The sequence below is a fragment of the Manacus candei genome, unplaced genomic scaffold (assembly GCF_025592945.1).
Source record: "Manacus candei isolate 608988 ecotype Guabito, Panama unplaced genomic scaffold, ASM2559294v1 h1tg000002l, whole genome shotgun sequence".
Lineage (NCBI taxonomy): Eukaryota > Metazoa > Chordata > Aves > Passeriformes > Pipridae > Manacus > Manacus candei.
Window position 1 is genome coordinate 14,061,586 of NW_026138050.1, and position 13,283 is coordinate 14,074,868.

At 48.4% G+C, this 13,283-nt stretch overlaps 1 protein-coding gene across 2 annotated transcripts in view; it reads left to right on the top strand.

Annotated features, from left to right (window-relative positions):
* AXIN1 (axin 1) overlaps positions 1-13,283 on the top strand; it is a 71,694-nt gene that overhangs the window by 45,465 nt on the left and 12,946 nt on the right. For both annotated transcript variants that reach the window (XM_051780403.1, XM_051780413.1), the window contains exons 4-5: positions 1,896-1,992; positions 9,405-9,542. In XM_051780403.1, the coding sequence (XP_051636363.1) occupies positions 1,896-1,992; positions 9,405-9,542 (235 nt within the window). The remainder of the gene's footprint in view (positions 1-1,895; positions 1,993-9,404; positions 9,543-13,283) is intronic.

Genomic DNA, 13,283 nt, shown 5'->3' on the forward strand with positions numbered 1-13,283 from the left:
GTTGTGAGTCTTAAGTTCAGATGGAGCTTTCTCATTAAAGAAAATGAGGCCTGATGAACACTGCAGTAACCCCTGTTGGTGCAGTAACCCCTGTTGGTACAGCATCGTGTGGGGAAATTGCCCTGCTCCTGAGCCGTGTCACTCTGGGCACAGGGAAGGTGGTGCTCCCAACATGCTCTTCCTCCTCTCGCATTACCTGCAGCCACTCTCCAGAGCTGTAATTAGCCTGGCTCATTTTCTGTTCTCTCATTTGTCTTCCTACTAAAAAGCAGTTGTCATTAATCACGGGTTTTATTTTGTTTTAATGGCGTTTCATTTTGAATGCCTGGGTTGCTGCATGAAAATATATTCTGCTCATGTAATTTGGTGGCAACTCTGCCCGCACCAACATTTCCAGGGAGCCAGCACGATGGGAATGGGAATGAGAGCTGATGGTGGCCATCCTCACACAGGCTGCTGCTTGAAACTCAGTAGGTTTGCAGGCAAAACACCGCAGTAGATTGTCTTTCTCTTGCCAAATGGCATCTTGACTTTAAAAATGTGCTGGTGAAACTGTTTGGGTTTTTTTGAGAAGCAGCTGGGCAGGGGGGTAGGTGCTAAGGACATTTGGCTTGTTCAAATATCTTGTTGTTGTGAGATGTGTGGGGACTGGCTGGTTTGCACAGCTCAGAGGGGTGCAGGGTTGGCAGGAGACAATTCCTGTACATGGAAGTTATTTGGTACCTGGGATTTACCAAATCCCTCCATTCGTTTCCACCCACTCTGTGGCACTACACTGCCATTTCAGGCAGTTTCTTCTGCTGAATCAGAGATATGAAAAATAAAAAAGGAAAGCTCCAAATTGCCAAGCTCCAGGCTGGCATTTGGGTTTGCATTTGTTGTTTTTTCCCCAAATAGCCCAATGTCACCAAGGATGGGTCTTGTGTCCTCTCATAACTGGGGTCCACTCACATTTTTGTCCCGGGGTGTGAGCAGAGTGGTGTCAATGGTGAGAACAAAAATGTGTTTCTTTCCTTTGCCTGAAATCACATTCATCCAGTGATGCTTTGCCTTTTGGGGTGCTTAGCAAAGCCTGGTGCCTCTGACCCGCTGACACCCTGTTGCTGGGACCCATGTGTACCCAGGGTCATGGCAGAGCCATGGACCACACTCCCAGTCTGTCAGGACCGAGGATTGTGGCCAGCAGTGTCTCCTTCCCCTGCAGAGACCTCCCTCACCTGCTTTTCCAGCACAGGCACAAACCCAAATGGAGGTGGTTCAGTTGGGCATCCCTTCCTAACCTTGCCCAGCCTCCTCTGGGGAGAGGGCTGGGTTCTTCCCCACAGTAACTTCAGTATCAAGCCCATAATTTCAGACTGAGCTAGAGCTTGCCTTGGGAGCAGTGGAGCCTACCCTTTTGCTTTGATAAGCCATTTGAGAAGCTGTCACGCTCTCTTAAAAATATATACCTTGTTCCCTGACCAAGTTCCCCTTGGAGTAGATGCTCACTGAGCTCCCACTCCTCCTTCTCCCCCCTCTCCTAGCCTGCCCTGTGGTTTAATGTGTACATTACAGGCTCTTTATAGAAAGCAACCAACTATAAAAGGTACCAGGATGCAGTCCAAGTCCTTCTCCCTGCCCTCTGCCTTGGGCAGCAGTTGCAGGAGTTCTGCCTTGCTCTGCTCCTGGTGGATGCCGTGTAAGTGCCCCCGGCCCCCAGGGCCAGAGTGTCATTGGTGTGGGCACCTGGACAAGCATCATTCCCCACACAGATTCCTCTTGCTCTGGGCATGGAAAGCCTTCCTCAAACATAAAGGGCTTTCCTACCTGCCACTCTGTGTCAGCGAGGTGTGAGTGACAGAAATGTGCTGGAGAAAGGCACTGAAGCAGGGCCTGTTGTTGTTTTGTTCCGGCAGAGATGGGATCCCACCGTACAGACTCCGAAAGCAGCATCGCAGAGAGATGCAAGAAAGTGCCAAAGCAAATGGACGCGTGCCACTACCTCACATTCCTGTAAGTAGCACTATCTCCTTCCCAGAGGTAAATATGCAAAATATGTGAGATCTGGAGTGGGCAGTTGCTCTGCTTGTGCTGGAGTTTAACCCCCTTTAGCACTGTATTAATTTTAAACAACGTGCTAAGAAAGGATTTGGGAGCCTTCTGCCAAACTCACCGTGCAGGGCTGCCCAAAACACAACCTTTTTCTTCACCATTCAGGCAGTAGCTGGCTGTTTCTCCTGGATGAGAATGGCAGCACTGGCTGGCATTTACCTGCAAGCAGGGTACGTGCCCTCGGGTGAACTGGAGGTGTTTGTGGAAGGTGTAGCAGGCTGTTGGCCATGGAGGCTGATGTAGGTCTCAGCCAAGGTCAGTTGGGGAGAAATGCAACAGTCCCCAGCAGTATTTCTGCACTGAGCAGCCAAAGGGAGCTGTAACCTGTTCTCAAGGACTCAGGAAAGCTCACCTGGGGTTACAAGGCAGGAGAACAAAGAAGGTGCAGGCCTAAGTATCTCATTTGTCTGACACTCGGTTGCTCCAGGTAAGCAAACAGCTTTTGGAAGATGAGCACGACTGCCAGGGCTCTGCATCCCCATCTGCGGCTCTGCTTGTTACTGTTTTCTTTTTGTGGGAAGTTACAGGTGACATTTAATATCTAGTAGGGAATAGAGGTGCTTCTTTCCCCTTTGGACAGCTGGACTCCAGCACAAATCAAATAGGGAGAAAAAAAGCCTCCATCTGCTTTTTCCAGAAGTGCCTTCAAACTTGACGCAGCTGTTCTCATCCTGCCTGCTCAAAGCAGCACAATACCAGCAGAAATACACCCTTGTTTTAATCTGATTTAAAAAAAAAAAAAACACCACACCAAAACCACCACTCTTTGTTTTGCCTTTTAAATTAGATTATTTTCCTTAGATTTAAGAGGGTCTCCTGTGCTTTGATCACTGGGTTGACAATAAAAGCCCTGGCTGTGGACGCTCATAGCCATCCTTGCTCAGTCACCTCTCTTTTCACACAGTTGCTTTCACAGTGTGGTTGCTGTTGAAAAGGCTGGCTGGGTGCCTTTTTATTTCACTTGATGCCATTTTTACTGTAAGCATGGCTTTGTTAGAGTTGAAGTTTGAAAGCTTGGCCTTTATTTTTTGTTGTTATTGTTGTTGCTGTTCCCCAACAGTGGGAACTACTGAGTGAATATTCTCCGACTTCAAAGCTTGTCAGTGGCTTTACCTTTTGGATAAAAATAATAGTGGCTTTCTGTTGATGGTGTGCACTGGCAATGCCTCGATGAACTGCAGGTTATAAACTCAGAGTTTGGAGCATTAAATATGTATAGTGAGCTCTGCTTTAACGAACTTCCATCTGCCAAACATTTCTTTTGTTGAACTGAATAAGTGTCATTCCAGCAGCAGTTCCTTGCAGGCTAATTAGTTTTACTTAGCATTAAATTTTATCGACCTTTTTGGAAACCAGTTTAAAAAGGGAGGGGGGGGAAACAAGGTTTAAATTGGCCACCTGCTGCTTATAAATTTTCATATTATCCTATTTACCTACACACTCTTTTAGAGTTACATATTCTTCCTAAACTACACACAGATGCTTCAACAAGGATTTTTCTGTGAAACATCCACTGTTCCCATTAGGTTCTGCACTGTAATTTTAAGTCCCAGGGAAAAAGGCATCTTGACACATATTTATATGGGAGCAGAGGACTGAGAAGTCGAGTTAGTTCTAGTCTTTCTCCAGGGAATAAAAGTTTACTTCAGACACTCTGGCACCTCCTGCCAGCCAATTACTGACACAGAATTGGCATCGACTTCAGAGAGGCACTGCTCTGCCCTTGCTTATCAATCAGCCAAGAAAGGAGAAGGTAATTAGACAATGTGTTTTGACAACACCAGTGTGAAATGTTATAAAGTTACTCTTTAAAATTCACCTCTAACTACAGGCTGATTGAATTAAAGGGCCCCAATTAGCAAGGAGCCATGCAAATGTTCCTTCAAGTGTTGCTTTCCGAAGCCGGTGGTTGGGCTGTCTCACAGCCCGTGGCTAAAGCAGGCTGGACCCGGGGCTTAACTGCTTTTTAACGTGTGGCAGTGACGAAATCACAACCTCTGAGTGAAGGTCTTTATGGACTCATATCTACCCAGTGTAGGCAGAGTCCATGCTGATAGTGCCTGCAGAATGCACGGCATGTTTTCCTACTGATAATAGAGAACCTCCTACTTCCGAAAGTCATTTCAGGAGTCCTTACTGTTCCCTGACAAATGACTTACGGGGCTATTATGCAAAATTCTGAAAGGACTTCTCTTGCTTTTAATAGCAGCCCTTGTAGTGAGGTCCAGCAGCTATAAACTGCAGTGATTACATGTTCATAGGAGACTGCTCACCAGTTCCACCAGCCGTGCTGCCTCCAAGTAACGACAGCATGTGCTGGGTATGTAGGATGCCCTGCTCTGCAGCAGGAGTTGTGTGAATGGCTGTGATCTGCATCTTCCACACTTACCAGCTCACATCTTCCACACTTACCAACTCACCAGTGCTCTAAGTTTGGAAAAGTTGTGTTCTTTGAAGTGGCTCTCTGCCCAGGAATGCAGTGGGTGCCTGTTTTGTGCCTCTGGCAGGAACCCATTACGCAGTGAGTGAGTGTTGCTTTCATGTGGTTTTCCATCTCTTGGATTTAAGCAGAGTCTTGGAGCACCAAGGAAGGAAAGAGCAAGCAAATTCTCAAAGGAAGGGAGAAAGCCCAGAGAATGTAGAGCTGTACCTGTAAATACCCTGTATTTACCCCAGCTCTGGCATTCATCCATTCCCAGGAGAGGATGGGAGATCCTCCTTTTCCACAGCAAACTCAGAAAATCCATCCTCAAGCATTAAGACTTGGGATTTGGTTGGTTGAACTGCAAGAAGCCATTTTGTGATGCTGTTGCTGTAACTTGATCATCGGGCAGGAGCTCTTCTGTCCTGCCCCACAATCAAGGATCCTGCAAGGTGGCTTCTGTAGTGTTCTTGAGAAGGTTGTGAGTGACCACTCTGCTGTGCTGCACAAGTGGGGAGCTCACAGGAGGAGCCTGGTCTCGTGCTGCCTGGATAACTACAGCTAAATGAGATTTCTGCTCCTGCGAGTTGGGAACCTGCTTGGAATTCTCACTGGCTGTTTTATGCCATTTCCCTCAAATGCCTTGCAGCAGTGGGACTCCTTGCTAATCCCTGAATGCTGCTAAAGTGGATGCTGAAATCCGGGTAACCATGAGCTCTGCCACAAGTGTTTCTGGTATGGGAACACCATTTATCCATTAAAAACTTACCTCACAGAGGAATGTACCAATCTAAGAGATAAGGAGGTTCAGAAGTTCTTTGCTTGTGTCTTCTCTACCCTGCTGTCTTTTCATTTCCAAGACTGACTTGTGATCTAACATCAGCCCCTCAGGCATCACGGAGGCATCAAACCTCCTGTAGAAGAGGGAGATTTACCAGCACAGAATTCCTTGGCCTGTTCAGATCTGTGAGAAATGGTTCAGCCCAGCCCGTGGATCCTGGGGGTGGTGAGGGACCTCTACCCAATATAATTTTGGAAGTCTGCCTGTTCTGTCTCAGAGCAGTTGAGGTTGACTCTTCCCGAAGGGAACCTGCAAACCGCAGTGAGATTCTTCCCTTTCAGCCCTTTCCCTTTCAGCCTTTTCACACAGAGATCATGGCAGAACCACACATTTTGGGTGCCCGTGTGTTCTGATGTGCAACTTGGTCCTCAAACCTCAGTTTCTCAGGGAGGGTGAAATCCATCAAAACCCAGACCTGCACCTACCTCATGGAGCAAAATCCATGCAATTCCCACTCCATCAGCTCCAAGAAAAGAAGGAGAAAATGTGAGAGCTAAGTGGAACTACTGGAGAGCTGGGATCTCTCACATGTTCTTAACAGGCTACTTCTTCCCTAAGGTACCAGAGCTTCAGGCACTTCATGTGCCAAGGACATTGTTCTGGTGATAGGTACTCCTTCTTCAGAGCTGTCACGAGGAAAGGTTGCTCCATCCAGACCAGTTCAAGCAATTTGTTTTTTGGCAGTCCACCTGGCATTCAGCCTCCCATCTGTTGTCCTGTGCAGCCTCCCCATCTCAGTGTGGTTTGGTTCTGGACAGACCTATCTAACTAGTGGCATTAAATAGAAGTAGGTAGGTCATTAAATAAAACAATAGGGAAAACAGCTATAAATAAGCAGTTCTTTAAAACTGAATATTTCCTTTCTGAATTGTTGATTCAGAATGTCCAGAGATCTCATTCTGGTACAGACTGGAGGGCTTGATCCTCCTAAACCTTACTGCATCCTTGACTTGGAACAAAAGCATTTGGAGCCCTTCTGATTTCAGAAGAATAAACAGCCTATTTATGACTCCCTTGGCAGGACTCTGTATGCCCGTGGGAATCTGGAGGCAGGTTCAAAATCCTGAAGCCCTGAAGGATCCTGCTCTGGGCACATGCTCAGCCTGGCTGGTTGTTGATGGAGCATGTCTCCCATGTTTCCCTTCTGAAGTCAGGCCTGTCTTTTGATAAAAGTTTCAAACACTTTGTTGTCTTTTTGAACCAGGTCAGTGCAATCCATATTTGCTGTCCAGGGAGACAGAGAGAGCACTCAGCAATTTTCTGTATTGTTTCAGTGCAGGGAATTTGCATCCATTATTCTGCAATACTGTTAGTTTTGGGGAAGTCTCTGTGGCTCATCCTTAGAGCTTCCTGCTTCCCAGCTCTCTGAGCCACCCTTAAGGGTACCCACCAGGACAATGTAGGGCACAGACAACTGGTATCCGTGGGGTGAAGTGAGGTTCATTCCAGCTGCACTGAACTTGGATGCTCAGGGAGACCCTTGCAGAGATGGCTGCACAGAGGGGGCTGCATTTGCACCCTCCAACAGGCTGCTGAGGCCCTCTGCAAGCTGTTGTGCTGAGTGGGAAGCTCCAAGGACAGGGCAGTGGGTTTTGCAGGTGCAGCAGCTTTTTTGAAGACAGAGGGAAATTAGTTTATCCTAAAGATTCTTGGTTTCGATTATTGTAATTTCTGTAGTTGAGCTTCAGTCATCTCCAGCCTTTGAGAGCCTCTGGATAAAAATGCTGAGGTATTTGTTGTAAAAGACCAGAATCATCTCATCTTGAGTTCCCTGGATACAGCAGTGATTCCAGATGTCTTCAGATCCTCGTCAGAGACAGAGCTGTGGTCCTTAAGCGTTGCTGGGCCTGCAGGGAAGCATCTTCCTGTGACAGGACTTGCACACTCAGGTTTCCAAACAGCCTTTGCACCCACTCTTGCCAGAGGCTCAGGAGAGACTTTGGTTTGGGATGCTGCATTGCATCAGGGGCAATGAAATTAAAGAGGAATCCTTTCCCAGTTGTGCCTCTCTGTGGTAGCTGCAACAGGGAGACCTGAGACTGTAACTGCTGAGCTCCGAGCTGCCTCTCATTAGGCTCATTAAGTGTCTAACGGAGCAGGGCTTGGTGCTGCTGTCGTATAAACAACCGCAGGGAGAGTTGGCATGTCTGAGGTGGCAGGAGGGAAGGAGCACCTCACCCCACAGGCTGTGACTTGTCAGGCAAGAGAGGGATTTCCCTCCTTGGGAACTGCTGGTGCAGCCTCATGAGGTGGATGGAGGGTGGTCATGGGTTTGGGGTTTCTGAAGAAAGCAGCTCCCTTAGCCCAAAGTGCTCCCCAGGCTGTGCCGGGGAACAGAGAGAGATCACTTGGATCCTGGAAGCTCCTCAGGGAGTAACAGAGCAGGAACCAGCTCTGCCACATCTTCTCCCGTGCTGGGCCACATCTGGGGCCCATTTCTGGACAACACAAAGATGAAGGGTGCTGCTTCAGCCCCTGTGCCAGCATTTCAAGGCTAAACATTTTTGTTGGTGAAAATCTTCATCTGCAATTTTGGGTTTTTTTTAATTTGATTTGCAGGACTGGAGGTCCTGGTGGCAGCAAAGATGTCATCCCAGGGTGGGAGCCACCTGGTAGCTCACACGTGCTGTGCCCTCTCCAGTGGCTCCATACATGGATGAAGGGATGGCTGGTGGAGGCTACTCCCAGCTCAGATGGGTCACTGGGATTGAGATTTGCTGGGCAGGGTCAGGAAGACCAATTCCTCTTGGCAAACAAAACAAGCAGTGCTTTAATTGGGACCTCTGCAACCCAGCTGGGGTGTCATGAAAGATGCCTTCAGCTCCTTAGTGCCATCAGTGGGTACTTACTGCTGCTGGTTTTCTTCCCTGCCTTCCACTCAGCCGCTGGCAGAGACAGCAAAGCCAAGATGATTTGCATACTTCTGTCAGGTTTTGAGGCAAAGCAGTATTTTAGTCTTTTGCTTTGATCTTTTGGCTGGTCTGGGATAAATTCGGGTGGTCTCTCATCCTCCTTTAAAGTTTTCAAGCTCCGTGTCTGCTTCTGATACTGCATTTGTTCTTTTGCTGTGAATTATGTCTTCACATTTAGTTTTATCTCTGGTCCTATAGAGTGTATATTTACTCTCATGTTGGTATTGTAACATTTGAATGCAGGGTTTTGTGCTGCTGAATTTTCCAACTATTTTTCCTCCAAATTAAATTTTTATCTCTGCTGTGTCATTTCATTGTTTCTAATACTTTAACAAAATACTGCAGGAGGGATGAAAATGAGGGGGGAAATACAGCAGCTGATAGCTTCATACTTCACAAACTTCTTATCCCAGAGCTCAGGAATTTCAGGACGAAGTAACTCAGCATAAGGAATCAAAAATGCCCTTGAACTGCCATAAATATTCATTTATTCACCCAGAGCAAGCAGTAAAATGGCATCTGTGCTTGTAATGGTGCTGTATTGATAAAGCCAGCAGGGAATCGTTGCATGGCTCTGAAGAGCTGAGATGCAATCCTGCAGGATCCTCCAGGAGGAGAGGATGCTTTGTGGGAATAGGGGCTGTTTGGCAGAGGTTGACTGGCATACACTGATCCTCCTGGGATAAACTGAGTAAGTGTGCACCAGAGTCCTCCTTCCTATCCAAGTGAAAGCATAACTGCTATGAACAGGATTTTTGAGTGGTTGAGAGGTCTGTACATCTTTTTCCCACCCTTTGAGACCAGGATATTCCTGTTGACCCTGTGTGCATTGGGAGAAAACCAAGCACATCCATCCCTAAGTGGAATTTGGTGCCAAAAAAACTTGTTGAATTGTGGCTCCAGAAAACCTTTCCCTTACGTGGGGAGGTGTGTGGAGCTGGTGCCAGCCAGGGAGCTCGTGGAGGTGGCTCAGATTCCAGCCCCCAGGTCCTGGGCTGCACCTCAGTGCCTGCCAGCCTGTCCTCCCTCCACTCACTCCCCACCGGAACGACCGGCATTTCCAGTTATCAAAGCCTTCCAACTAAACGTGTGATTTTTCAGGCATCTTGTGCTAACCCCTGGTGTGCTCTCCCTGCAGCGTACGTACCGAATGCCAAAGGATATCCACGTGGAACCAGAGAAGTTTGCTGCAGAACTGATCAATCGTCTGGAGGAAGTACAGAAGGAACGTGAAGCGGAGGAGAAATTAGAGGAGCGCCTGAAACGCGTTCGAGCGGTCAGTAACCTTCCTGCCTCCTCTGCCAGCCTGGGAGGCTACTTTGTACCACAGGGAGCTTTCAGCTGCTGTGAAAGCAACTGGAGTGACCAGTTCCCTGCTCCATTGCCACGGTCAGCACTTGCACGGGGCTCTTGGAGGCTCCTGTTGCCCCAGGAGCTTTCACAGTGCTGTCCCTCTGTCCATGCAGGGCTCTGTGAGCTCCAGTGCTCCCTCCCTGTGTAAGATACAGCCATGGCACAGCAGTGCCCACTTCTGCCATAAGTTAGGGGTTATGGATGCTCTCCATCACCTTCTTTGGCACCCTGACTCTCCTGACTTTGTGAGCAGTCCCTCCCATGCTAGGATGGGGACTGTGTAGCAGGGGTTCACCTTTCCCTGGGAGGTCTCGTGTGATCCCTATTTCCTCCACAAATGGTAACCAGAGGGCAGGTGAATGTTGTGCTTGGAGGTGTTTGTGTCTGCTATCAGGCTGTTTCTTCCACAACCAAAAGGGTTCTGCCTCTCAGTGTCTTAACACATCCCTAGAAAACTTGGAATTGATCTGATGTGTCTCCTGGGTAAAGAAACCCATTGACTGCACAGGGGTGGCTGGGGATACCCAGCCAGTGGCACTGAGTGCTGTGAGCCCTGGTACTTCTGGGGCCCTTCAGAGCTTGAGGACTTGTTAGGTGAACCATGGGAAGTGTTCAAAGCCTTAAGCTCCACAACAAGCTCCAAAAGGTGAAGAGTGAGGTGCTGGTCATGTGGTATTACCTGTGCGAGACCCCTGTTCAGCAGTATTCACACCATATTTTTTCTTCTGAGACACTCCATCTTGTGCTGGGGATACAGGAGAGATTTCAGAGGACGCTGTGGTGTTACTGAATGTCACTGGTGTCGGTGTAACTGCAGCCCTGTGTGATGAAATTGTGAGTCTCTGCAGTTAATAGCTGCCATGGCCCTGAGGCAAAGGTTCTGTGCTCAGTAACCTGCAGCTCTCCCTTAAAGCAGAGGTGTTGGTGCCTGGCTTGGTTGGCTCTGTGCTTTCAGGGAAGTTGAGCCCCTGGGACTTCAGGAAAGAACCTTCAGCCCCATTGGAGTATGTTAAAATGTTCATCTAGTTGCTCTTTAAACAGAAAAGAGCTGTAGGTTGTGGTGTTCCCTTTAAATCCCATCTGCATTTCAAATGCAGAGAACTGAGGAAGGCAGAAGGATCTGTAAGGCCCCCTCCAGCTCCAGGCATCTCCCCATCCAACAAGCTCCCCATCCAGTAAGAACAGGCCACAGAGGTGCTGTTTTGTGATTAGATTCCTGTTCTTCTGGAATTGCACTATTGTCCTGTCTGGTGACTGTTGCTTTCTAGACAAAGCCAATGTAACCAGCAGCATTTTCTGCTAAGTCTTAGAGCTCTCTTTCTCTTCGTCCCATGGCTCTGTTGCAGCCCCCACCTGTACTGAACTACATTATTCCAGCCCTCTGCCTCCTTGAAGAAGCTGCCAGTAGCAATACCATAAAATCAGCAAATACCTATGTGCCAGAGAATATATTCAAGTCTGTTTAAACACATTTTCGTGTGACTTAATCTATTTTTAAGCCCAGGACTCCCACTAATGCTATATATTAAACCTCTTTGCTGTCTCCAGAATGTATTTCATTGACTGGCTGGCATCTGGCATTAGCCATTCAGGAAAAACTCAGAGTAAGCAATTGTAGCTTTTTTAGGTCAGCACTTAAGGTGCAGGAGCTGCTGGTATCAGCAAGAGGGAGAGCTGGAATCCTGATAGATCACGGGGCTTTTTTCTATGACCTGAACACCAGACTACAGGGTAACCTCTTCGTGGGTCTGCATGGCTCACTGCACAGCAGCACAGGGAAAACCACGAGTGTTAGTCACACCAGGTAGTTATCAGCTTAGCAGAGAGGCTGGAAATATTTTGCAAAAGCTAGGAAGAAAGAATTTTTCTCCTCCATACTGAGCTGCCTGCAGGTTCCCTTTCAAAGCCACATCATGCAGTAACATGAGAGGAGGCATCTGATTTTGAAACCAAATGCCTTTTACTGAAAAGTCTGACAGATTTCTGTTTTACCAAAAAACCAAACTCTGAATTAATTAATTACTCTGATCAGTGTGAGAGAGGATTAGAGGATATTGTTTTTTCCCATATTATTGAGACACTTCAACCTCACATCCATGCAGGGAAGCTGCAGTATCATGTACAGATCAGTATCAGATCATGCTCTGTCTGAACTGAGCACATGGAAAACAAGCCAGGGGAAGCAAAGCCACTGCTGAGATTCTCACTATTTGAATATAAAACATTGCCTGGCTAGAGAGGGAAATGGTTTGCATGATGATGGAACAGGCACTGGTGCTTAGCAGAGCTGCTTTGCCTTCCCAACCTGCAGCAGGTCGGGAATGGGTGGGACTGGGAGAAGGCAGAGGAGGTTTGCAGCGAGGTATTGCTTGCCCATAGCTCATCAGTGCAGCTCTCAGCCTCTTAATTCAAAGGGAAGGGCACCCCCAGCCTTGCTGGAGAGTAAAAATAGCTCAGCAGACAGTCAGCAAAGTTGGAGCTGCGTCTCTGGCTGCCGCTGCCTTGGGAGCTGCTGGAAGAGCTTTCTGGCAATATTATGTCAACAAAGCACCATCTAGTGGTTATGGGACCCGGGGTTCCCCACCCTCCCTGAGGCTCTGCTCACTGCCAGGCTGTGCCCAACTCACCTCCAAGCTTTGCCCAGCTCATTGCCAGGCTTTGCCCAGCTCTGTTCCAGGCTCTGCCCAGCTCACCACAGTGAAATGCCAAAACACGGCTCCAGAGCCCACACCACACATGTAGTTTTTTCACTGCAGACTGAGCAGGTGAAAAGATTTCAGCAGAACTCATACCTGTAGCCTTGACTGGAACCTTTGCCCAGCTCAAGGAGACATGACAGCTCGGGATAGGCACCCCAACTCCTTCATTACTGCCATTGTCTCGCTGTTGGGGCTGTCCTACCTGATGTGAGGCTGAGGCCAGTGCTGGGGGTGGTCCCCAGGGCCTGCCTGCACATCACCCACCCCAGCACCACCTGCTCCTGCCTGTGGTCCTGTTTGGGGTCCAGATCTGCTCAGTGATACAAATGAGCTGAGCGAAGGTGAACTGAGAGAGCCAAGGCATCCCTTTCCTCCCCTTAGCCCACCCTGAACTCAGTCTTGAAGCAAAAATCCACATAGAGAATGCAGTTCCAGGCAGCCAGAGGATTTCCCAAATTCCAGACACCCATTTGGCTGGACCACCCTCGTGCCACCCTGCTCTGGTGTGACAGCACTGCCAGAGCTCTGGCTCTGAGCAGGAAGGTCATGCTGCTGTTCCTCAGGAAATGTTAGCTGGTGTTTAAAACCTGAGAGGTACCAGCCCCAAAAGCCTCCCAAGTGCTGAGCATATATTTGGGTTATCATAAACTGCTAACAAATGCTCACCCCAGTGGCAGGAGTTTAGTCAGGACAGACTTCCTCATTTCTTGTCCTGAGCTCAGTGTCCAGGGCAGGCTGCAGTGGCTGTAGATGAAAGGTGCCTCTGAAGTTCTTCAAAGTGATCTGTTAGAAGGTGATGTGTCCCCTCCAGACACCAGCATCATGTCACACCCCAGGCTTGCAGCACCCACACCTTTGGCACTTTCAAAGCCTGCCATTGTCCCTGCTCCAGGTCTGAACCCCCAGGTGTGACACTAGGAGGAAGTCTGTTATTTACTTTCTTGTGTGGTTGGCAGCTGAAACTT